This window comes from Serinus canaria, chromosome 3 (genome assembly GCF_022539315.1).
Source record: "Serinus canaria isolate serCan28SL12 chromosome 3, serCan2020, whole genome shotgun sequence".
NCBI lineage: Eukaryota > Metazoa > Chordata > Aves > Passeriformes > Fringillidae > Serinus > Serinus canaria.
Genome location: NC_066316.1, coordinates 9409143 through 9434939, shown reverse-complemented (window position 1 = coordinate 9434939; position 25797 = coordinate 9409143). Strand labels below are relative to the sequence as shown.

Below are 25797 nucleotides of genomic sequence, written 5' to 3'. Positions count from 1 at the left end.
CAGGAGATTGCAGCAGGTAATAGGCACAGCTGCTGAACAGCTGCAGATCTTGGCCTGCATTGAGGGTTTTCTGTGCTGGTGTTGTGGCAGGCACTGATGAGCAATGCCAGTTGGGTAGGGGCTGAGAGTTCTGCTGACAGAACTGTAGCAAAAAAAACCCAAAAAACTCTTAAAAAACCCAAACCCAAAACCTCCCAAATTTCCACATCTTTCTACTCCTATTCTTAACTGCTGCCAGCAGTTACTTATTGGCTTTATCTTTGATTCCTGTCAGTGTCACTGTCATATTTTCTGGAAAAATCCCTTTGCCCAGGATTCTTCTCCTGGGAAGCTGAGAGGCCGCAGAAGAAAAGGAAAACAGTAATTTTCTGTTTTGCTTCTCCTGTGTTTTGCTGCTTTGGAATGTGTTTGGGCATTGTTTACCTACAGGGGGTTGTTTCATTGGTCTCATGTGAATTGTTTTGACTTATTGGCCAATCAAGGTCAAGCTGTGTTGAGACTCTGGAAGGAGTCACAAGTTTTCATTATTATCTTTTAAGCCTTCTGTTAATATCCTTTCTGTATTCTTTAGTGTAGTTTAGTGTAGTATTCTTTATATAATATAGTATCATAAAGTAATAAATTAGCCTTCTGAGAACATGCAGTCAGATTCATCATTCCTTCCTGCCACAGGGCACCCTGCAAATAGAATACTGTCAGTATATAAAAGACTTATTCAATGAGACATTCTGTTTCTCAATTGCTCATCCCTCTGTTTTTCCTATTTTTAATGACCTTAAAAGAAGAATAGTAAAGTTGAGGAATTCAGGACTGTCACTTGGCTATCACTGATCTGCTCCTAACTGTCCTTTCCAATGGTCTTCTCACATGGTGTGCACCCAGTTGATATTGACTCCACAAGGAAAGTCAGGGCCAGGCAAAAACACCACCACAGAGCAAAAGCACATGCTGGTCTGTGTTAGAAATTCTCCCAAGCCACAATTAACCCAGATTTTAATAAAATCTTTTGATCATTTTCAGCTACATTTCTGCCTGCAGATTAAATTGGACATGTTCCCAGGTGGCTGTTCCAGCAGGTTTCTAAGCCCATTCAGCTCCATCTGCAGAAGGGAGGTTTAGACCAAGGATGAAATAAAGCTAAAATGCAGTTGCTCAGGTACCACTTCAGCAGATGAGCACAGACCTTGTGTCCAAAGCAACGGGAACTGCAGCAGGTTTGAAGGAGCTGAGTACCTGAGCTAATCTGGAATGTGAATCTTTGTCAGATCTGCTCACATCTGGTCACACCTGAAACAAAGGTCAAAACTGTGTGAAAGATGTAGATTTGCTGCACTTCCATTTATGAATGTGTAATAAATGCCCAATGAGTGATAGGGGAGAAAAACAATACTTAAAAATACCCAGATAACTAGACAGCTTTTGGACAGGCCAGGCCATCAGCTGTCTCATTCTCAAGAGTTTTCTGCTCAAGACTGGATTTCAAACCAAAGGGATTCACTGCTGCTGCTGACACCCATCAACACAGAAATTCCCTCCCCGTTTGGCTCCTCTCCTGCATCAGCAGCCCACTCAGGGTTTGCTATGTGCTTTGTTCAGAAAGTCCTTGCTGATTAATCTCCACATCTCCCCTTTGGCAGCACTTGGGGCTGCCCAGCCTGAGGGTGGAATAAAGGCTCCAGCATCAAACCCTTCCATCCCTTCCAGCTTGGTACTGTTGCTCAACCCAGTTTACTGCTGGGTTTGTGCTTGGTGCTCCAGCAGCACTGTGAAAGAGAGATCTGAAGGATGCTGAGAAGTAAATGATGACCTCTTGGGGAAAACCAGCTCCGTCACCTCATTTTGTTTTCCCCACTTCCTTTGCCTCACCAATTCAGCACCAAGAACCAGTGCTTGGGAATACAAGTGGTGGGGTCTTGACCTGCAGCACAGAGAGCCCACATAGCAACTGCCAATTATCTCTTAATCATAAACCTGGAGTGACAGGAACCTTGGCATGAGCTGCAGCTGCGGGTGTCTTAACCCCTGGAACTGCAGGATGAGCTGCTGCAGGGCTAGAGATTCCCTGGAGTCTCTGTGGAATGCTTCCATGCAGCAAATCCTCACTGCAGGGGGCTCCAGCCAGTGGAGGAACATTGTGGGGGCCTGGTAGCACTGTTCTGCCTGATCTGAGTGGCTGGGGGTGGCCAGGGTTGTGCTGGGTCTGCCTTGGCACAGGCATGTCTGCCTTGGCACACATCCCCTCCATCACTACCCTGGCCCCAAGGGACTGCTCTGGTGGGGGGAAAAGTCTTGGCTGGGAGGTGTGTCCCACAAGGGATGGGGGAGCACAGCAGCACTGTGGAAGCTGGTGTGATGTCCCACTCACAAGACAGATGGTGTGAAAAATGCCAATCACTTGGTTTTAAATTTTTAAAAGTTTAATAGTAATAAAATGGTTATAAAATAGTAAAACAATTAGAGTAATAATAATTTGGACAATTTGAATTAGGACAATATGAGACAATAGAAAAAAAGAGTTACGGATGTCCAGGTACCTCTTTCTGGGCAGCACAAGCCTGTTGCATATTCATACACCTCATCCATGATGCATAAATTCCATTCAAACACAGGATTCTGTCTGGTCAGTGTCAACTTCTTCCTCTGAATCCTAACAGTGCCTTGGAGGCGGGAAGAAGTTCGTTCCTTTTGATAAGAGGGCAATAAATTCTTTTTCTCTGATTTAGGTGTCCTGTGTCTGCTATCTCACTGTGAGTCCTTTCTTTAAAAAAGTATCTTACACAGCATAGTTTCTATTTTAACATTTTTTTATAACCTAAAACTATATTTAACACACTACTTAAGAGAATTAATACAGCATAACTTTCTAACACAACATAAATAATATTCATTTTAATATTTGCAAAAAGCCAATCATAAAATACACTTTTTTAACAGATGGGAACCTCCATCTATGGATCAACACAAGGCTGGGCCTGATGGGAACACTCTGATGAGGACAGGGAGAAGGCATTAGAGTGTGGCAGGGAGGGTCTGGCAGCAGTGTCCCTTGCAGCATGTTTTCTGAAGGGTTATAAGGCTCAGAACAGTGCCCATCCACAGTTCGGGACAGAGGCATGAATATGCATGATTTGCAGTGAAAAGAGAACAAGAAGGCACAGCCATGAGCATTGCACAGCACATCTGTAGGAGCCACGTGCTTATCTCTGCTTCAAGTACAACATGATCCACAGTGAGCTGGAGCAAGGAGAATGGCACCTCTCTGGAGCAGGGGCATAGCTGTGCCCCTCAGGGTAGGGGAACAGGGAACCTGCCCAGGGACAGGCACAGTGCTCAGCTTCATGCAGGGACAAACTCACTCATCTGAGCCTCTTTTGAGTGCTGCACCCAGCTGTGAGTTACTGGATTTGCTCCAAGCCCTGGCAGGGCAAGATCTGGCCCTGTATGGATGGGGAATGTTCTGATCCTAGTGGTGCAGTGCCCAGGCCAGTGCCAGTGGTGCTGGTCCTGGTCCCAGTGTAGTGTCCTGGCCAGACTGTGGTGATGCTGCCACTTGCAGTGCAGTGTAGTGCACCAGTCCTTTCTTGGCCTGGCCCCAGAGGACTGGAGTAAAAAGCTGCAGGTCAGCACTGCTAGGCTGACTGCGCTGCCAGCACAGGGCCCACGGTGGTGACGCTGCCAGTCCCTGTGCAATGCAAAGCCCAGCCTCAGGCAGATGTGCTGGCTCTGGCCTTGGTCCCACCAGTGCAGTCACCCGGCCCTGTGCAGACCGTGCCAGCGCTGGCCCCGGTCCCAGGGCAGTGCAGCGCCCAGGGCCATGCTGGCGATGCAAGCGCTGATGCCACCAGCGCAGAGACGGGCACCGGTCCCCGTCCTGGCAGGGCCCGCGATCGCGCTGGCACTGCCGATGCCGTTCCCGGTCCCAGGACGTGGTAGCACCGTGTCGCTCCTGTTCCCGGTCTCTGGCCGAGTCCCACGCCAGTGCGCGGAGTCGCAGCGCGCTGCGGTGCCCAGCCGCGTGTGCTGCCAGCCGGTGCCCGGTGCCGGCTGACGGTGGAGGCGGGCCCGGGGCGGGCCCGGCCGGGTGGGGACGGCCCGCGGGTGATGTCAGGCTGATGCTGTCGGTGCGGCGCGCGGTGCATTGTGGGCGAATCCCGCCGCCCGCCGCGGCTCCGAGGGGTAGGATGCGCTCGGGGCCGGCCCGTCCCACAGCCGCAGCCGCAGCGCGCCGGGCCGGCGGCACCGCGCCCGACGAGCCGCACTGAAGGACGTGGGGCATGCGCTGCCTGCGCCGGCCGCAGCGGGAGGCGCCGCCGGCGGCGGGGCCAGGTGAGCTGGGCCGGGCCGGACCGCACCGCGGCGGGCACGGGAGGGGAAGGGAGGGACGGAGGGACCGTCCCGCTGGCGGCCTGGGAGATGCGGGACCGGGGACCGCACCGGGCCGGGCCGTGCCGAGGCTGCGCGCGGGGCACTGCGGGAGATGTAGTTTACCGCCCCACCCGGCGCCTCCAGCCGAAGGGAGAGAGTCCCGCGTGCGGGACTCGGGTTCCCAGCGTGCCCGCGGGGGTGGGCGGGCCAGCGGCGGAGTGACGGCTCGGTGGCACCAATGAGAAGGTGGGCCGGGTGGGGCGAACCAACTGCCGAGAGGGGCGTCGGGGAGTGGGGGGGCGGCGTGCCGGCAGCTGCAGTGCAGGGGCGGACGCGGCCACCTCCTCGGCGGGGGGAGGCGGGACGGCCCGAGGTGAGGGCAGGGCAGGGCGGGGGCCCGGGCGGCGGCCGCCCCTCAGCGCCGCTCCTGCCCGGGCCGGGGGTCGCGGCAATACCCGGGACTGCCGCCGCGGGAGGGGCGGGCAGCGGCCTCGCTGCGCTGTGCACGGCAGGGGCGGGGGCGCCCCGAGCCCTGAGAGGCTCCGCCGGAGGGAGCGGCCCCGCCGGGTGGTACCGGGGACCTCCGGTCCCGGTGTCGGGCGGGGGCCGAGGTGCGAAGGCAGCCACGGCCTTGTGGCGGGCCGGGCTCTAGGGAAACGCACGGAGGGTGTCGGCCACCTCGGGAGGTCAGGTGCCGTCGGGGGCTGGGCACGGCATCCTGCCCGGGGCCACCGGGTGCCTGTCCAGCCGCATGGGAAAAGGCGTCCCGCTCCGTGGAGGGCCCTGGGGAGCGAGCGAGCGCTTCTGCCGCGCTGCGTTGGGATAACTCCGTGGTGTTCGGGTTTCAGGCAGGAGGCTGAGAGTTTCTCCTTTTTGGCGGGGTGGAAATGGTACTCCTGTGTGCGTGGCCGTGTCTCCTGAAGCTTTGGGGCTCAGAGCCTCCCGCTGTGGTGTCGGTATTGCTCGTGGCGCCCAAGCTGACATTGCTGGATCTGTCCATAGTCATTGTGCTTTCCTTGCATTCCGCGAGAGGAGGTATCCGGTAACCTGGGTCTGACCCACTGAGGACTCTCCAGATGAACACCGTGACCTTGACGTGCATCTAGGATTTAACAGGGAACCAGAATGCTGCACGAAGCATTGAAGTCACACTGTCACTCTGACAGCTCAAGTTCAAGACCCACTGTGTGTTTTGTGGTGTGGGGACTTCAATACCTGTTGGTGTCATGTTTCTGAGCAGTTCAAACTAAACCCGTTTTGAATTTTCTTAGGCTTGCAAGTGGTTTGACTGATAGAAGGAAAGGTTTCCTAATTCTACAATTTCACACGGATTTCTTGTAGTCTCACTGAAAATGTTGCCTTTTAGCAAGAAACTTCTCAGTGAGTCACAACAGAGATTTTCAGCCTGGGGACTTCCTACGAGTGGAATTTAGCCTCGTGTTGTGTTGTGCTACAGGGTGTGCTAATGCTCCCTCAGCTCGTAGGTGCTGTGCCTGTACAGGTGCTCTGACTAAAGAGCATCAGTTCTGTCTCACGAGTGTCAGTGTGTCACCACATTTCAGTGTGCTGCCTTCTTTTGAGAGGATAAAGAGTGGCAAAATAGGAATGATGTTCTGGCTTTCTTCCTTTGCGTGCCAGTGCCCACCCAGCTCCCAAGGAGCATCCCCCTGGTGATATAGGTGGAATCAGAAACTTTTGAGATGTGGTGCTCATGAATGTTGTATTCACTGCTGTTACTGCTGTGTGCTTTGTGATCATCTCATTCCTTCAGGAGCAGGCTGTGTTCCTCTTCTCTGGTGAAATAAAACACTGGAATATCTTTTAGGACTCTTCTGTCACACCTTAGGGACACCTGCCTAACCTTTCTCTTTTTTTTTTTTTGGAATAGTCCTCAAGGGAGAAGTCAGATCCCTATCAATGTTCCTGGTCCTCCAAAAAGGAGTGTCTCTAGTGCTAGGAAATCAGCCCCAGCATTGGTGCTGATCAAGTGGTGCTCATGGCCCATGTGTGGATTTCCTTCCCTCTCCATCCCCAGGGTTTGTTGGGGAAGGCAGCAGGCAGCCTGCAGCTCACCTCTAGTGGAAGCAGTTGGCACTTGTTTTTCAAGGCAGGAATGATCAGACAGATCCAGGAAGAGCCAAATCCATCTTTCTTCTCTATCTTCAGTGTGGGAATCCCTTCATGCTGTTTCTTGCTCTCTCTTATGGAAAGATTGTTTGATCACTTTATGGTTTGTCAGGTAGCACACTCCTCTCATGTGGGTCTTGCTGTGGGCTCATCTCTTCAATTGTGTCCTTTCAGTTTTTTGCCTTAGTCTTATCTGTGTGTGTATCAATGTGCAGAGTCTACAGAAAACACTTCAGGAGCGGTTTCTCATCCTGGGAAGCTCCTAGGTTAGATTTGTTTGCCAAAGCTCCATAATGACCTTCCAGTAACATTGTTTCACTTTGAAAACAGAGCAGAGGACAGAAAATAGGTCCTTATGGAGGAATAGGTGTTTGTAAAGTCTTCAAGGACTTGATAAACTTCCTTAATTTTTAAGGACATGTGGACTTTGTTGTTATCTTCTGCTTTGAGTATTGCAAGGCACAGTCTGAATATATGCTGGAGCCATTGTGGAAGCATTTGCTAAAAAACTGTTTTAGCTCTGCTAGTTTACTGAGCAAGATACAGAGTGGACACAACCAGTGCTTCCCTCCCCTTCTTCCATCAAAGATAACAAAAAAATGGATATTCCTTTGAAACATCATGAAATCCCCTTAAATGTCATTGTGGGACACAGTCCCTTTGGAATAAATGTTAAGATTGCTTTGAGAGGGAGGAATAAGGAAGGCCAGCTGTGAGACCTCCCTCCCTAGTTCAGAGGAAGAATGGGAGAATCTGTTGGGTATTTGTTGAAACTTAGGAATGAGAGGTGAGGAAGATGGTGTGGCTTTTACCTGGTGCATCTGGAAATTGAGAGTCCCTTGCATGAGAGTTTGCCCAGCTCTGAAATGGACAGGGACAATCCTTGTTGGTCAGGCCAATCCATGATCTTCTCCACAACAGTGCCCAGTGCCTGTGGATCACACTGTTGAGAGCCACAGCAGTTATCCCCAAAAATATGGAAAATAATCTAGCAATGGCAATGTGTCTTGGACATTAATGTGTCAAGTGGTTTTTCACATGAACTTTTCTGGTTTTGAAGACTGATGGATACATCAATATATTAAGACTCAATAGGGAAACTATAAAACTGCCATTAGGTTTTTTCATGGGATTCACAATCCTTTGGTGCCTTTTGGTCTTACCCAGTCCCACACTGTTTTCTGTTGGGCCTTCTCCTCTGCTCAGGAGCTGCACACATGGGAAAGGATCTTTTTTTGTAGTTGAGAAGGAAGATGTTGGCAGTGTGATGGACTGTAGAGCTAATCAAACAAGATGTGTTTGGAAACCCCTTCATTTTGGTGTCAAGCTGTGTCATCTTTAATTTGGTGAGCATTATGAAAGGAACAAGCTGGATCCTGGGCTGGCTTCAGTCGGATAGGTGCAATGGAGAGCAGAGAATGCCTGTGGGCATTCCCTCTTAGAAGAAATGAGGCATCCCAGCCTTCAGAAAGAGATCTGCTGTCAGGTGTGGCAGATGGAAGTGGATTCCTCTCTGTCTGTGCAGCAGGAGATGTTGTCAGACCCACTGTCAGCCCAGGAGCTGCCTGGGTACGAAGCTTTGGTGGACTCCCAGTCAGACAGGAAAAGACAAAGGGAGGCATTGATGTCTGGTGAAAAGGTTTTGACTCCAGGATCACTCAGCTGCTCAGGCCAACCCCCTGGATTGTTCCAGTCCTTTCTCTACCAGTGACCAAGAGATGATGCTCAAGGAAAGGCTAAGAAGATGGGCACACTGTGCTTGCCCTGGTCACACCCCTTATCACCTGGGGGGTGCAGGATGCAGCTTTTCAGCCTTTTTGTTTGTTGGCCTGAGTAATTTTCCATGTACACAAGGTGTGACCGGTGTGCTAAGGGCACTCTGTTGTGAAACCTAGCTCTGCATTCCTATGTGTTTTCCTCTCTTTTTGCCAGTTACTAGATTTAGAGAACACTTTAGTTTTATTCCTGGAACATCCTAATTTCCAAGGCCTTTGGTCTGATACCACACATGTGCTTGTTGAGTCTTCCTAAAAGCACCTCACCTATCCTAATAGATCTATAAATCAGGGCTTCTCCCTTCTGCTTGCCACTTAGTTTAATTTTTAATCTTCAGTTTTCTAAACATGTCTGTCATGGAAGACTGATTTTCCAGATTCTCTGCTGAGCTCTTCAAAACAAACAGCAGCCAAAAATCCTAGGTATCTTATTTCTGCTCTTTCCTTCAGTCTTTCTATTTCTTATCTGTCCATCATTTAGCAGACTGGCTAGGTGGCCTCTCATCACATATGGGTAGAAAATATGTAGATTTTATCCAGAAGAATTTACTTAATCTCTTCTATCTCTTCTTTCTCATCAGGAAAAAACTTCACTTTCACTTGGAATAATTTGTACTGTTTTCTTCTTTTGCACACATCTTCCTATTCTAAAGACCTTCTGTTGGGCCAGTAAGTCAGAATTAAAACAAAGTAGAAGTTGCACTGGCCAAACATTTTCTTTCTTTCTTTCTTTTTTTTTTTTTTAAGGTGATACATTTCTGTTCAACAAAGTGCAATTATTTCTAAGTTATATTTAAAATTGCATCTTGGTAATATATCCTGATCTGCATGAGAAAACTGAAGTTCCCCATTGCCTCCTGTTTCCTAAAGGCACAGGCCATCTGTTCTCACATGGCAAATCACTGTTGCTGCTTTATTCTGGTCTGATGGGGTGGCTTTACTATTACATTTTTTCCATTTAGCCTTGATACAAAATTATTTCTTTATCTCCTGTGAGTCTGTCTGTTTATTTTGTAGTGTGTAGTACTCTTTCTCCCCTGGAGTGACCTGGCCTTTTTCTGGTACCTTTTCCATGCAGCACTGGAGAATGTGCCTGGGTAGCTCTGTGTTCACCCTTGACTCTGTTCATCCTTGTTTCCTGTCATACCTCTGAAACCTGTTGCATCTCTTTGGTTTTTTGGGTTCCATTTAAATACCTTATAATCCTGAAACTACTCTTTCTCTGTGTGTTTGAGAGAGATGTTTCTTCTAAAATTCAGCCCATTTTTTCCCTGAACTTGTAGCTCTTTGTGAGAATCTGCCTCCCAGCACCTGCTGTGCCTCTCCTACCCCAGAGTGATCTGTAGCTTCTTGACATGCAGCTTAAATTCTTGGTACCTGTTCTGCTCACTGAAACAAGGGTATGGTGTAGCTGTCCAATACTTTCACCTTCATTGAGGCATCAGCACAGTGCTTCTCTTGATTGGACACTCTAATAAATTGTCTGGCTTGTTTCCCTCATTTCATGAAAGTTGCTTGTTTGCTTCCTGTAGCACCTCAGCCCCAGAATAGAAGTCACCTTTGTGGTGACATTGTATTAGGAAGCTTAGACTTTGTGGTCTAGTTATGTCTTGAATTATTTAAACAGAATTCAACTGCATTAGACTTCTGAAATTTACTTGTTTAGGAGTTGTGCAAGTAATTTATTGAAACTAACTGATTTCTTTAAATTGTGTTATCCTTGGGAAAAAAAAAACAAAAACAAAGGTTAGCCTCAGGCAGAGTTACTCCAGTAACTCCAGAGTTGCTGGTTTTAAGCAGAAGGGACTGAATCTTGTAATTTCACAGAAGGCCAAGAGCTTCCTGCTGTGAAGACAAACACAGAGCACAGCTTGACTGAAGCTGAAATGGATCTGAGGTCTGCTCCTCTGTTGTGCTGCCACTTGCATTTGACTGACCCTACAGTGAACCAATTCTACAGCAAGGAAATGCTCCTATTTGTTAGGAAGAGGAGTCATGTTCCTGCTAGCACAGGTCACTGAACCCATGGTGGACCCCTGGCCCGTGGTGGAATCCTACACACATGAGTTCAGAGCAGGCAGGAGAGAGAGGACCTGTTTCTCTTCATTTCAGGGAGATTTTTAGATTGGCTAATTAGGAACCTGAAGCTGTGGGTCCAGCATTGGGGTCTGTAGGATTTATGGGGTAGTGTAGGTAATATGGTGTAACAGTGCTCCCATTAATTCTCACTTTTCATTCATTAGTGTCTAAGTACCCAAAATGTGATTTTTGGGCAGGTGTTGAGTTTTGGGGTTTTTTTTGTGGTTTTGTTTTTAGTAAAATTGGTAGTAGCTAAAGCATGCCTTCTTAGAGGTGCCCAACCTTTGTCTGAAAAAAGAATCCACCCTCTTTCATGTTCTAGATCCTGTCCTTAAGGAAAACACCCATGAAAAACTAATTTGCAGTTGTCAGATTTCAGCTTCTAGCAGAAGGTGAGCTAGAATGTCAGAGCCCTTCAGTTTCTTAAATTTTCTTCCACTGCATTCCTTGCTTTTGGAAGTTTCTTTGGGCTAAGTTCCATGCTTTTTAGAGAGTTTAGTTTTCAGGTGGAAGGCACCTTCCAGCCTTTTTTTCTGATTCAGGATTTTTAGTAACCATGAGACACTGGACTCTACCAGTCTCTACTGTTTCTCACCAGCAGGCAAGGACAGAACTGCTTCCCTTTTTTTTTTGCTTCTCTCTGTAGCAGTGCTCTGCTCTGTGTTCATAACCTCTATGGCTTATTCATAGATGTCTAAGCATGAGTTTGGTTGTATTAAGAAGCATTTTGTCGAAGATGCACTTTTTTCCTTCTGCTGTTCCCCATTTCTATGAAGAAATAAGGAGTGGTTGCTTCTCAAGCAGAGACAAGGCTTATGGGGCTTTGTCCAGTGAGCCAACAGGACAAAAAATAAAATGTAAAAGGTGGAAATGCAAAGGGCAGGTAGTCAAGTAGTTTGTCACTCTTGTGACAGTTATCTGGGGGAAATGACAGGAGCCATTAAGTTTCCAGGGCTCAGGCTACCTGGTTGCATAGGTCCTGCAGCCTCTTTTCAAGCCTGGTGGCAGCTCAGAAGCTGGTATTTCTGGTGTGCTTGTTGCTTCTTTTGCAAAGCACATTTTCTTTAACCTTGCTGCCTGTGTTTCTGATTGGGATGAGATTATATACATTTTTTCCCCTTCCAAACATCCCAGGCTGGATTTGAACCAGTAATTGTTCTGTCTGTGGAGTATTTATTATTAGAAGCATTCACCAGAAGCCAGCTTACTCTGGCAAGCTGAGCACAGAATGCACAATTACTCATTTCAGGTTGAGATAGGTTTGAAGAATTGCTATGAGCATTGACCAAGCCACGTACAAAATTTACTTTTCCTGTACTTTACTACAGCTATGAATAGCAAATCATTTTTACATTAAAAGATGGCATAAGTTTTATGATGCTTTTTTATAGAAACAAGTTCTGACCATATTAGTTCTGTAATAGGAAATTCTCAGAATCCAGTTACTTGGCATAGCACTGGAAAATTAAGGATCAAAGTATAAATGTAGTTTGTGTCAATGAATTGGTCCAGAAGAACACATTTTAAAGTTTTGTTGGGGGTTTTGTTGGTGTGTTTTTTGATTATTTGTATTGAGGATTTTGTTGGTTTTTAGGGTTTTTTTTCCCCTGACACAACAAGCTGGTGTAAAATCTGATAGCAGAAGGAGAAGGCATAGAGCTCAGTCACAGAGCTGCTTAACTCCACAGACAGGAAATCTCCTGGATGGGAAGCAATTGTTTGCACGTTCTGGGAGAGTGCAGGCCAGTACTGACAGTTGTGAACTGGATGGCATTCTCAGCACATGTGGAAGTGGCTTTTACAGAGGCAGTCCTGACCAGCTTGTAGAGCTCTCCATAATCCTGGTAACCCTTATTCCTTGGAAACTGACTCACACAGCAGTGCAGAAAGGAATGAAACAGACCACACTTGCACATACAAGAATTTTTGTATCTTTTACTAGTATATTCTTGCATAGACTGAATACCACCCCTGGAAGCACTGCACAGACTGCGAGGGTGCAGTATCCCAGGGATTCCTTTGTTGGAGGCTCTTCCTGAGAGGCACCAGCTTGAGCTGTTACATCATTGCTGCACTTTTGGGACCTCTGGTTGCCCTGGGTGATTTGGGACCCTGGCAAGGGGCTCGATTTTAGCCCATGTAAACAATTACCAACTTTGTGTGAAGATTTACAAGCCACAGAAATTTAAGTAGAATGATAGTTAATTTGTCACAAAGTGAAAAAGTAGAATTTTAGGGTTTTAGAATGGGGATTCAAGAAGCAAAACTGAAGAATCTAGGCATGTTCTGTCCTTCTTCTTCTTCTTATCCTCCATCTTCTGCTGAGATAGTAACACTTTTAGATTGATTTAGAGACAGACTGTCTAACATAGGTGATAGGTATTAGAAAATTATTGTACATAAATTATACATAATTCCTAATATAAAAATTAACACCACCCAATGGCAAACACTGTGCCACAACCCAACCTGCCAGACAAATCTCAGCAAGTCAGAAAAAGAATATAATAAATGAGAAAAAATAAACAACCTTGAAAAGCAGAACCAACAAATCTTGACTCCTTCTTTGGTCATGGGGCTGGGAAAGAAAAGACTTTCTAATACCTCGGGGGTCAGCTCAACCACAAAAACCCAAAGCTGCACCAACTCTTTCCAAAGGGAAATGACATCTGTGTGGACCCTCAGTGCCCCTTTGGGCTGGGTCATGTAGCAAGAGTCCTGTCGAAAGAATGGAGATTTTCCATATCAGCATGGAAGAGTGTATAGTGGAGGGGAAAGATGCAGTTTGCTAGAATCAGTACAGTTACCTGCAGAAATTGCTGTGGTGCATTCCCAGCCCACAGGAGAGGCACTGTGGGAATCTGTAGGAATTACACAGTCCAGTGCAGCTGTAAAGGCTGTGGCCAGGCAGCCTCTGGGACAAGGTGCTGTTGTGGCAGTGACCAGAGGCAAAGGCCAAATTTGATAGACTCCAGGGCTATGTATAAGAAGTACTGCTCAACAGAAGAAGAGAAACAGTGGGAAGAGTGGGAATCAACCCAAAATAGTGATGGAGTAGGGACAATTGAGGTAAAACTGATTCTACCAAAGAAATATTTAATCACTCTGGCTGGATGGTTTCATGAAAAAGCCCCAGGGGGAGCAGAGGCAATAGTTAACAAAGTACAAAAGGCATGGATGGCTCCAGAGAATCACAAACTCTCTTTGGAAGGTGTTTAGCTAACAGGAATTTAAATCCCATTGGTGTCCAGCTTACTGGATCCATGTGAAACACTTGATCCAGTATGTTTTCGATATGCACAGAGTTCAAAAGAGCAAAGTGTGCTCAGTAGTATCCATCCACTCCACCTGGAATGCAGTTACATTATATACAGCCTGGAAGTGAAGTGTTAATTAAGGCATTCTTCAGGAAATCCAAATTAGAACCTGTGCAGGAAGGTCCATGTTTTATTGTGTTCCTAGTTTGCAGTTAAAGATTTAGGTAAGGAAAATTGAATATGCCATTCTCACATCAAGCAAGTAGCGATGATCAACCAGTTGATAAATGACTGAATTTTGAGAATCCTTAATGATTTTGTTTTGGGAATCACTTAAGTATTTGTGCATGGGAATCTATAACTTTGGACTCTACCCTGTGGTAATCTTGTTAGTTTCAATTCTGTTAAGTTTGTTTTTTGTAGTAATGTTGTAGAAGGACAGTGGTTCAATGCCTCAAGGTTGTTTTCTTTTTCCTTTTACTACAATAGCATGTGAGATGAATTAAGATAAAAGAAGAACTGTTGAGGAACACACCTGGTGCAGATAGTTGGGTGTGCAGCTGCAGTGGGAGCTGCAGGTTGTGCCCTGGGTGGCAGGAAATATCTGGAGGCCCAGAGAAGGGGCCATGAACTGGTGCCACGCCTTTGCCAAAGAAAGAGCATGGGGATGTGTAGAGCTGGCTGGCTGATTCATCCAGAGACTCTGCGGAACCCAGATAAAACAGAAGACCCCAGACCAAATATCCCCATTTACCAAGAGGCACGTGCAAGGGGCACCAAGAGCACAAGAGGAACACAGCCTGTAAGGGCACAAAAGTCCAGTGGTGCCAGTGTGACTCCCAGAGTGGTTCCTGAATGCTCAGACAGGAAAGTTTCCTTAGCCAGCTGTCTGCAAACTAAAAAGAGATGAGACTGAAGATCAGAGAATGAAACTGTAGATTTGGAGGCAGCAGAGGAGGGATGAACCTGCTTCCCTGAGCATGCTGCAGCTAGGGGGAAGAGTTCCTTAGAAAAATGGGGAAATGGGCTGTAGAAGGATGATTTAAGTGACTAACAGTTGGCGTGATTTGTCATGTTTTTGTCAGTCCCAGCAAACCTCTTCTGTGTAATAACAAATAGAATATCTGTTGTGATCAGCATTGGGCCTGAAGACTGAAAAAAACTTGTCCCATTTAGTGTCATTTATTCTGATATGACATCAGTGCAGCAAGTGGCAGTTGCCCCACTTATGCTAATTTTTATAATGAACGTGCTTGGTAATATGAAGTCTACATGGCAAAACTTTAAATACATGAATTTTCCTAGGAAAATACCCTGTCTTCCAGAATTTTAATCAAATGATGACATCTCTCATCAGGAACTTGCTGTTATGTTCCTAACCTCTAAAGAACCTTTTGGCAAGTTTATTTAATAATTGATGGTTATTGTTACTGCATCTATCATAAAAATTTTGAATGGGTAAGATGAACACAGCTTTCTCTGGAATGGAGGTTTAAAATGTTTGATCTTAGTCTGTGGGCCCTTTAATAACATGATATAATAGGTTGTAATAAGACCATTGAGTAACAGATGTTATCGGTTTGCTCTGTGCCGGAGTGGTTTTTTCAAGATAAAATCCTGTTCTTCAAGAATAAGGCCTCAAGGAAGGTCCTGATGACCACTCTGAAAACTGACTTGGAATGGCCACATTTGATGGAAGATGAATAACAGGCTCTACACAAAAGCAGAGAGAAGGGAGAGGACATACCTGATGGGAATTCTGCATTACCTGAAGATCTGGTCACACTCTGGTCCAGGATCAGGTGATGACAACATACCCTTGTGTGTCAGGTGTAGGTTGAGTCTGATATCATAAGTCAACCTATGTTTAGTTCTTGCTTTTGTTCAGATATATTTGTTTTGGCTGCCAGCAGACTACTCAAGCTTTTCAGTAGTGATTTATATTGATTTTGCAGGTACAGATACTTAAGCTGCAGTTAAATGTTCATTGTAAGCGAACCATAATGCTTGCCTGTTAAATTAGTGGAGGTTGAGCTGGTTATGATATCAGAGGGATTTCCTGGAGTTGGATTTAATATTCTGCTTGTTTCAAATTTGGAGCAACTCTATCAAGGAGATTGGTGGAAGAAAATAATAGACTTTCCTTTCAAATTGTCCTGCTCCCCATTGTTTTACTTTTACTGCTGAGATGTATTTGGGGAGGATTAGGATCACATAAACCCCTGGCAGTGTAGGCGTGCTTATCTGGTGTGTGTTCCTAATGATTTGTTGTCATAATTACCTGTGCTGATTCTCCCTGCAGATAGGTGGGTTTGGCACAGAAATTACTGGTGTGTCTGACTGCTCTGTAATGTGTGTGAATGCAGTCTCTGGCAGTGTGGTGCTGTTTGTTTGGGGGTTTTGTTTGATTTCCTCTAGTCCTTTGCTGTTACTTTCACTGTGCAGGCAGTGATAATTCAGTTGGCTGTGCAACTGGGTAGCCATAAAAATGCTGTCAAGGTGCATCTGTTACTGTGTTTAATATGTATGTTCTGCTCAGTGCAGCCTCGTGTTAGCAGAGAATCTGGACCTTGATTGATTGCAGTCTGTCCTGATTGCAGCTTTTTTTTTTTTTTTTTGTTTTTCCCAGTGACTCCTTAATGGTCATAAACCATTCAAAGATGAAAAATAGTCCCAGCATCTTGCAACCTCACCTTTAGATGTTTTGAGTTTTACAGAAGTGAGATGCTGTGAACAGCAAGTCCAGAATTTCTAAGGCACAGAGGAGGCTTTGGGCTGCAGCTGATAGGAGTTGAGCCTGCTCTCTAAGTGGGGTTTGCTGCAGCAGGGGCAGGCAGTGAAGGGAGTTGTCTTCAAGGAATAATTCAGAACCTTATGAGTTCCTGCTGTCAGACCTACCCTAACAGTGTATTGCTTGTTTTTTATTGCTGTTTCAAGTTCAGCAGGGAGTATGGTGCATTCCAGGGCTGAAGGGCTGTTAGTCCAGTGCACTGTATTTTTTAATCAACTTATTTTCCTGTTCTGTTACACACATTCCTACCCTGATAACAGAATGCTAGTGCGTGGTACAAAGATGTAAGGGGTTTTTGTTTGTTTCAATGTGAGTGATTTAATTTTAATGGTTGGTATTGTGTGTTGGAAGGAGATGATGTTGGGAAACAGTGAGGGACACTGAGCCCATGCAGCTACTGCTGCCATTCACTGAGCCCTACTACTGCTGAGAAGTGGCGCTTGGAAACTCCACTGGGTTTTGTTTCCTTACTTCTAAGAATTCTCAGTCCTACTTGTTATATTCTCATCTTATTCCCCAGCCCATCTGTTTCATTCATGTTCATGTTTGGAACAGCTAAATTATGCTTAAATTCTACTTACAACTATTTTTTGGTTGTCCTTTCATGCAGGTATTGGACAGGGAGATTGACCTGATTTCTAGACTGCAGTTTATTGGGCTACTTCTTTTGGTTTTGCAGTTATCCAATTTTGTCTCACACAAAAAAAGCTGTAGTTTCCATCAACGTTCCATAACATCTCTTGGATCCACTCTTAGGGTGGATCATGCACCTGAGATGGTTCATAATGGGGAATTTGATCAAGAAAAGAGGGTCATGGGTTACAGCAGTCTAAATTGTTCTAATTTGTAGACTTCCAGAGGTAAGGATGTGTCCTGAAATGAAGTGGGATATTGCCCTTAGACCCTTAGTAAGGTGGTGAGAGACAGAATTCCATAGCTTTGTTCTTCTCTTTAATAACCACCTTGTGTCTGATGAGTTTTGAGCTTGATGTGAGTGAATTGTATTTTGAGCACTCCAACTGTGGTATACTGGGACTGAAGCAAGCCAACATAGGAAAGATCTCATCTATTCATTAGGAATTCCTACAGGGTGTGCTTGGTATTTATAGGTTTAATTTTAAGAATGCTATAATCCTGTAAAATTAGGAAATATTTTTATTCCAATAAAGCTGTTTAAAACTGTGCTTGTATGAAAGAGAACCTTGTAAAGGTGGTTGGGCTGTGTATATAAGACTTTTTCCCACTGGCTCTTTATTTTTTGTTCTCTGGCCACCTTGAAAAGCTAAAAAAACCAAATATATTGTATATACACTCCTTCTCCTGAAAATATACTCCTCACCAAAACACAAGTTGGGCCATACTGAGTCCTACCACAGGTCCATCAAGGACAGTATCCTGATCTGAGTTGGCTAGGAATGGGTATCTAAGATAGAGAATAAAATCTGGAAAGGCATATAAACTGACTCCTCAGACTGCTCTCTGCCACTTTCAGTAAACTGGTGAACATGGGGGTTTTTTGCATTTCTTTTATTTGCATTTCTTTGTTATAAATGCCAAGACTACATTTATAAAGCAATAAAGTTTGTATGTTTGGAAAGTTTATATAGTTGGCTGAAGGAGATATCAGTGTGGAAGAGCTGATTTCACACTTCTTCATGCTGAGGTTGGCCAAGAGATGGAATTTGGTCCTACTGTTGTCACTTTTTATTTCTCAGCTGCTTTCCTTTGTGCTTCACTTGCTATTTCTAGGAAGGCAGTTTTAGAGTCTCTTAAGCTTGCTCAATTTCCTTGCATGACTTCATAGGACAGGGGTAGAGAATCTCTTGACATCTTGTCCATTTCCTACAGGAAAAGACAAACTGAAAGTTGTTGTTTCACAGTCACTGTAATTTTAATTATGTTTCTTTATATTCACTAGTTGGTACATTTCACAGGAGAGTGAGGGCATAATCTGGGTTTAAGGTGCTTGGGTAACACTTAACATGCAGAAATGATGCTCTCTGCTGGATACTGGGAAGGAGAGGATCTGCCTTACCACTCTCCCACTGACCATCTCTTGCCTCTTCCCTTCTGTGCTGATGGTTTCTGCACAAATGTACCTTCATTGCTTCTTCTGCCCCTTGTGACCCTCCTGGCTTTTCAGCTTGATGTGTTATGTCTTGCTATGGATGCAGGAAATCCCTGGCCCATAGGCCTGAGCATGTTTCTGCAGTGTTTGTACCATCTCAGGAATAAAGTTTAGATTTGTGCTGCTACTGTGATCTAAAATAGATAACCTGGAATTCCTTTCAGACTATAATTAAATTGGCACTTGCTTTGGCTGCATTACTCTGGTGATACCAGAGCATATCTGTAAACTTAGTTCTGTAATTCCATATTGCCAAATGGCTGCTATTCATGGTATTGCCCAGGAGGATTTTATTCTATTTCAAAGCCAGATTCCTTTAAATAACAGACATGATATCTTTGTACATATGTATTAAAATTTTGATAAAGGAAAGTGCAATAGTGCACCAGGGAAAGTGATTGTACCTTGCCTGCTTTGAGTGCTCATGGACTTTCATGGTCAGTCTCTCCTCCAAAATTATTCCTTGGGATTACTTTCCACCACAGTCACCAGACTGAAATCTTACTATGCAGGTGCATCACTAAAGTGATGTGAATAGACCTTCAGTAGGGAGGGGATACTTATTTCTCTGTCTTATCACTGTTTGTGATGTTAAAAGTTTGGGGCAGTCTATAATTAACTAACTTTTCTTTAAATACCAGAAGAAAAGTCAACATTAAGGGAGATTTTTGCAGGGATTCTCTGTCCTGTGCCTCCTGAGGTGATGTGCAGGGAGGTTGTGTGCTCAGTACTCACTGGTAGTTTAGGGATGGCTGGTTCAGGTGTTCTGGGGAGCATAAAGGAACTTGGGAATGACATTCCACTTGCTCATTAGACAAAGAAGCACAAATATTGTGCTGCCAAACACAGCAGGTACTTTTTCTTTCCAGTTTCTTACTTCTGTACCCAGTGATTGACAGCTACCCCATACAGATGCAGGACTCTTTCAGTGAGAATTTGGAACATTTTGCAGCACCTTTCTTCTGAATCTCTTTAATACCCAGTTTTTTCTTATTTCTCTTCTATTATTTTGATTATCCTTTAGCAGGTGTTGAATTGAACATTTCTCAGCAGCCCTCTTGCTGAGTTGGTCTGCTGCTCTTTTTTTTCATGTAGTTATCTTTTATATCTGGAGTGAAATCTTCTTTTGTGAAGATTTTTATAAGATCTCTGAGATCTTTTGTTCATGTTTTATTTGATCATCCTTTGTCTTGCACTTTTGACATACCTCTGTCTGCTGCTTCCTTGTGCACATTACATACTGGCCCCTTCACAGCCTTCCCTCTCAGTCCTTTTATTGCTAAGGAATGAGTTATTTCTTCTGCTTGAGCTCATAATTAACTGGTAACTTTTTTGCCCTTTTTTTGAACCTGAAGAAATGTGATGGTTGAGTGACCAGCTCTAGAATTTTTTTTTAATTTGGTATTTGTGTTGTTAATCTAAGTTTGCAACCAAAGTGCTACAGTAACACTCATTTTTAGAAAGGAAGGTATTCATATTTTTGGGGAATGACTATAGAATTGCCAAGATCCATGATTAGTAGAAGATACAGCCTGCTTCTAAAGCCAGTAAAATATCTGAGCAAGATCTTTTATTAGGCCTCTTTCATTCATTTTCTTCTAGGAAAGCTAAGTTAATGTGTTTCTGAAAGTCATTTTTGCTGAAGATTTATAACAAAAACCCCTTAAAATTAATATCAACATAGGCTATCTGGAGCTCCATATAAAAGCAGGAAAAAGGGGCAAGCTGAACGTCACAGGCACAAGTTATCTCTCTGTATTTTAATTTGATAATCTTTAGCACTGTGTGTAGGGTATGAGGAGGACTAACTTATGCTTGGCTAAAGCCTTTTCTAACATTCCCCATCTGCTCTGCTTGGATTAAAGTGATGTGTCTGTAACCCTGGCCCTGTACAGTCCTTCTACCCTATTCAGACTTTTTAGGCTTATTGAATGCAATACCTGGCAAGCCTTTCTGATTTGTTTTGGATGTCATCCAATGCAAACCATAAAAGCTGCTGAGGTAGCAGCTGCTCTACTAAAGCAAGACTTCTTCACCTGGTAACAGCGAGAACCTTTGCAACATTTTGGTGTTGGATTCTCATTGCATTGTCAAGCCCAAGAGCCCTGGATTCCTGCATGGTGTAGCTGCTGGTTGCCACCCTTTAGTTAGTGCTGCTGACTTGGAGCAGGGTTGTATCTGTCAGGTTGTGTATGGAGTGAGCTCAGGTGTTTGCAGGGTGAGTTTGCCTTCTTTCCTAAGAGGCTGCTTCTGATTTAGTCACAAGCAAGACCTGTGGAAATGCAGCATGTACTTGTACTGCGACCTGTAATCATTTTGTCATTCATTCCCCCTGCCCCTTTTTTTCCCTGCAGATAAATGGCTCATTTAAACTGGGAGCTACTGAAAAACTCTCTGGCTGGCAAATGCAGTGCCTAGCAGCAGTCATCAAGGACGAACCAAACATGAGTGGTGGAGGGGAACAGGTCGACATTCTCCCGACCAACTACGTGGTCAAAGATCGCTGGAAAGTGGTGAGTAGCTCTGGCTCTAATGGCCCAAACAAACCTCCTCCTCCTCCTGCAGTGGCACAGCAACTCCCCTGCTTAATCCCGGCCTCTGGCAAGCAACAGTGGAGTGGTAGGGTTTGACATGTCAGCAAGATACTGCAGGGAGAAGAGTTTTTGAGTGGTGTTTTCAGAAGGCTATATCTGCTAAGGATTTTTACGTAGGATTGAACTGTTGCAGCAGACTGAATAGTGTTCTAGTAGAAACTTAGATTTCAAATTACTGTGGCAAAGAATACTACAGACATGACTATAAATAAACTGCGTTACATTAAAATAATGTAAAACCAAATGTTTTGGGTTGGAATGTCAGCTACTTCAAGAGTCAGAAAGTCCATGATTAACTAGCTGGTTATTTTAGCTGGTTGTTAGCTGGTGTAAATTTATTGGGATACTTCTTCAAATTATATCAAGAGTTTTAGTTCTTATCTCACCTGTTGTGCAAGCTGGATAGGCTTTGCTTTTAAAATGCTGGAAAAACATTTAAATCCCATGTATACCATTGTCTCAATTTTTAACTGGGATTACCAGCACTCTGAATCATTAAACTCCCAGCAGAAGCCTCACTAGTTTGAAATACAAGTGATTTGCAGTAATAGCACTGAGTGGTTTTTTTATGTTGACTGGCTGTGGTCACTCACAGTGGCCCTGTGATTTTGGAATGAAATGTGGAGAGCAGAGGACTAAAGAAGCTTGGGACTCTGAATTCACTTCAGTTCCAGGCTGTGGATAGGTTATTTTTCAATAGCTCACTTCAGACAAAATATTATCCTTTCATTAGAACCAGCTCTGTTCTTGTTGCTCCCCATTGCTTCTCTTCACTTTGTTCCAGCATTCTCCTCAGGCTTCACTTTTCTGTCTGGCCAATTGCTGAGCAGCCTATTTATATTTAAGCAATTCAAACTGTTCTTCATTCTCCTGGCTTCTTGAGAGCAGATGGAGAAGCTCAGTTTTCTCTGTGATTAGACACCAAAATGGAGACAACCCCTTTGCCCCTCCCAAAGCTTTCTGTCACAGCTGAAGGAAAGCTTTGCTGTGCTCCTGCAGCTCTGGACTGGAGCACATGTACTTGTTTTGGAGGGATGCTCCATGGGCAGGTTAACTGACATATGGGACTTGAAACATGCCCTGTGCTTACCAGTGTCTCAGAAAATAATGATTGCAGCTTTTATCTGTCTCTCCCTGCACAAACAGAAATTTCCCCAGAACCTGAATTTGGTCAGATTGGTGCTTGTTCTTTGCCAAGGTGAATTTCAGCACTCTCCTGAAGCCTTTGCTTCAGGTGCATGGTTGCTAATATTCATTCCTCCTTAACATGAGGAAGAACTCCTTTACATTGAGGGTGGCAGAGGATTGGAACAGGCTGCTCAGGGAGACTGTGGAGTCTCCATCTCTGGAGACATTCCAAACCCACCTGGATGGGTTCTTGTGTCACCAGCTCTAGGTGACCCTGTCGAGGCAGAGGGGTTGGACTGGGTGATCTCCAGAGGTCTCTTCCAACCCGAACAGTTTTGTGATCCTGGGATTCTCTGTTCTCCTTGGCTAACTTTAGCTTGTACCATTCCCTATTCATCCATCTTGGAGTTTCTCCTTCATAGAGAGGAGTGCTAAAACTTGTGTAAATGATGGGAGTATTTTTGTAACATAGTCTAAACAAAGTAACTTCGTTCTTGGCAACAGCAGAACTCTAACAAGCGCCAAAAACTCCAAATAAAGTCTAAAATAAGCTCAGTGATGCTTACAGGGAACATTTCAAACCAATTTTTAAGTTGGTAGAGGCATTAAGTGTGGGATTCAGTGCTCCATTGTTGCATGAATCTGTGACTGGGGCCCACGAGAAGCTCTGCCCACTAACTCTGCCTTGGAAAAGATAGAAATGTGCAGCTGTATAGTCAACAACAACTACCTCTAATTAGAGGAATAACCTTTTGTGTTTTATAATGTCTCACAGTAGCCTTAAATACTGCAGTGAGGTCATTGCCCCTCTTGAAGGCTCTGAGAAATGACATGACTTGCTAAAGGCTGTAAATAGCAATGAGAAATCCTTTTTTCCCAGCTCTGAGTAGAGCTGGGAATTTGACCATGTGCTAGCTGACTTGTGCATTGTGAACCTTCATTAAACAGTCATTTCCCCCACCCCCAAAAAAAAGTGTGAAGTGCAGACCCTTTCCTTTTAGGCAGCCCTTCTGTGCCTTTCCCTTTCTTTAAGCTGGTGTGGGACCAGTCAGAACCAAGAGCTGTGGGGAGCTTGGAGTAATCTGGAAAAACTCTGAAAATACTTCTGGTGGCCCAAGGAAATGGACAGCATAGGATCAAGTGACCAAGGAAAAAGGGACTGTACCTTAAAGTGAGCATACAGCTGTAATATCGGTAGTAGCACTTTTTCCTTTTGTCACAGATCTTTCTGAATCTAGCCCAGAATGTGCCAGCTGTATGGTCCAATATTTGCTGTGGGTGATGGATCCTGCTCAAGCAGGTGTGTGGCATATTTATGTGATGCTGGGGTGCAAGTGCCAGAAGATCTTTTTGTAATTTGTCCTCCCAGTGTCTCTGACTGTCTCTGGCTGGGCATCTGCTTGAACCTTGTAGCTCTTAGTGCTGGCATACTTCCATTATTGAGCCAATTTCTAATTTTAGATTGGTGTAATGTATTCCTTGAATTCCTTTCCTTCTTTCCTCCTTTCTGCTGGCTGACAAAGCTTTGACAGATGAAGAGGCTAGTTCTCTGCAGTTAGCCTGTTGGTCATTCATTTTCCTGTCACTTGAAGTCAGTAAAGTTTGGCTGTCTGACAGCAGTAACATTTTTGTTCTTATTTATGAAAAAAGACATGGACAGGGTGTGCTTATGGTTTTTATCAAAACTTATAGATATAGAAGTATTCTTTTTAGTCATCATTCTTTACTTGCAGATACTTTTGAATCTTTGACTAGATGAAATTTAGGCAGTACTGGAACCACATGACTTCTGCTGAGTCCCCAGAGGGTCTTGATCCACGTGAGCTCTGAATGATGTGAACAGTTTTGTTCAGGGGAGGGAACAAAGTGAAATGTAACTTGTACTTGCTTTGAACTAGGTATGGATGTTAAAGCTGAATTTTGATGTATCTCTTTAGTTCACATAAATGCCTTTTACTGGGGATTCACAACTGACACTTATTAGCAAGGCAGAGTTGGCAGCTCCTGCACTGAGCTTTGAACACAAGTGATGACTCCTGTACATGTGTATGTTCTTTTCCTAGGTGCAATCCATGTTTTGTTTTCTTTCAGGTTTCTGAGCTTCTTGATCTGAAGCTCTCCAGTTTATTTTGGAAACCTTGCCAAAAACCTCACAAAACTTTAGTGGATTCTTTACCTTGTCTTGTTTAGAAAGGTAATTTATTATTCCAAGAGGGAACCTGGGACAAGGAAGGTTCTTTGTCAGACTTAGGGCCTGTTTTGGTCTCATCCTGAATTGCTTTAAGTGGGCTTTGACATTTCTTCAGATGATTTAGAATGTGGTTGGCTGAGTTCTTGACTGGCTTCTCAGTTCATACCTGTTGTACATGAGTTCATTTCCCTTGAGATCAGATCCAGTCCTCTTAAGCAAGTGGAGTGGACTCTGGAGAGTTTGGTGAACAAGAGTCAACTCTTCCTCAGCTGTTAAGTCAGATGAGGCCTGCTGGCCTTTTCTGGATCAAGTAGCCCATTGGGTTGGGCTGCAGGAGTTGCAGGCTTGGCTGTACAAGTGCTCTTAGGAGACAGCCACAGTGGTCACCTTGTCAAATCTTTGAAGCCTGTGGATGACAGCCTTGACCCTGGCTGAGTTCACTGAAGGTTGCTGGCTTTCCATTTGGTCCTTTGCCCTGGATTTAGAGTGCACATTTCTTTACATTGCCACCAGTCCTGACACCAAACCACTCCTGCCCTGGTCCTGGAATGTTATCCTGGGAAGGTCTAGTCTTTATATAATATCCTTGGAAGGCAGACTTTGTTAGAGCAGTGGTGTCGTATATGCTTCTGGAATAAAAGATGAAAATTGTATTCAAGCTTATTTTTGGCTGGGGTTGTGTGTTGCCTTGGTTTCTTGAACTGTGTCTGAAAGTACTGATTTTTGCTTAGTGAGAAGGCTGCGTGTTGCTGTTGTTGTTTGGGGTTTTTTTTTAGTAGGCTTTGGAAGATTGTGCTACAAGAGTCTTTTTCAGGATAAATTAAAAATATTTCAGAATATTTAAAGGAGACTTCAAAGGGAGCCATCTATGTCCTGTGTAAATCCTGATTGTCTGTGTTCAAGTCCAAATACCTACCTGTTTGATCAGATGAAGTATTCACTTGATTCCACAGCCTGGAATAGACACCTGGACACCCAGCTCACACAGGGGCTCATGCAGTTAGGTGGGATGAATCCTGCTGGTGTTGGCAGCCTGTGTCCCAGTCATAACAGTAAGTGGGCTGTAGCAGGACCAGAAGAGAATATCTCCAAGGCAGTGAGGCTTAACATGGGTGGTGACTCATGATGACCTCTTAGGTGATTCTAGTTAGATGCTTCATTCTCTTCCTTGACTTTGTGTTTGCAGTTTCAGTACTGGTTTGGGGTTTTTTTGGCTGGTATGTGCCCATCTCTCCTTTGTGTCCAACAGAAGGCTGGCCCAAGTTCACCTTAGAAAGAGAACTCCCATGGAGCACCCAGACAATGAGGCAATGGATGTGACATAATCTGAACTCAGCCAAGACCTTGACTTACAACGGCTTG

The 25797-nt window shown here is 44.7% G+C and overlaps 1 protein-coding gene across 1 annotated transcript in view; it reads left to right on the top strand.

Moving 5' to 3' along the window:
- The first annotated feature begins 4653 nt into the window (after nt 1-4653).
- TTBK1 (tau tubulin kinase 1) overlaps nt 4654-25797 on the top strand; it is a 107862-nt gene continuing 86718 nt past the window's right edge. Inside the window, exons 1-2 of the mRNA XM_018921014.3 lie at nt 4654-4738; nt 20877-21035. Coding sequence (XP_018776559.2) covers nt 20928-21035 — 108 coding nt within the window. The 5' untranslated portion in view covers nt 4654-4738; nt 20877-20927. The remainder of the gene's footprint in view (nt 4739-20876; nt 21036-25797) is intronic.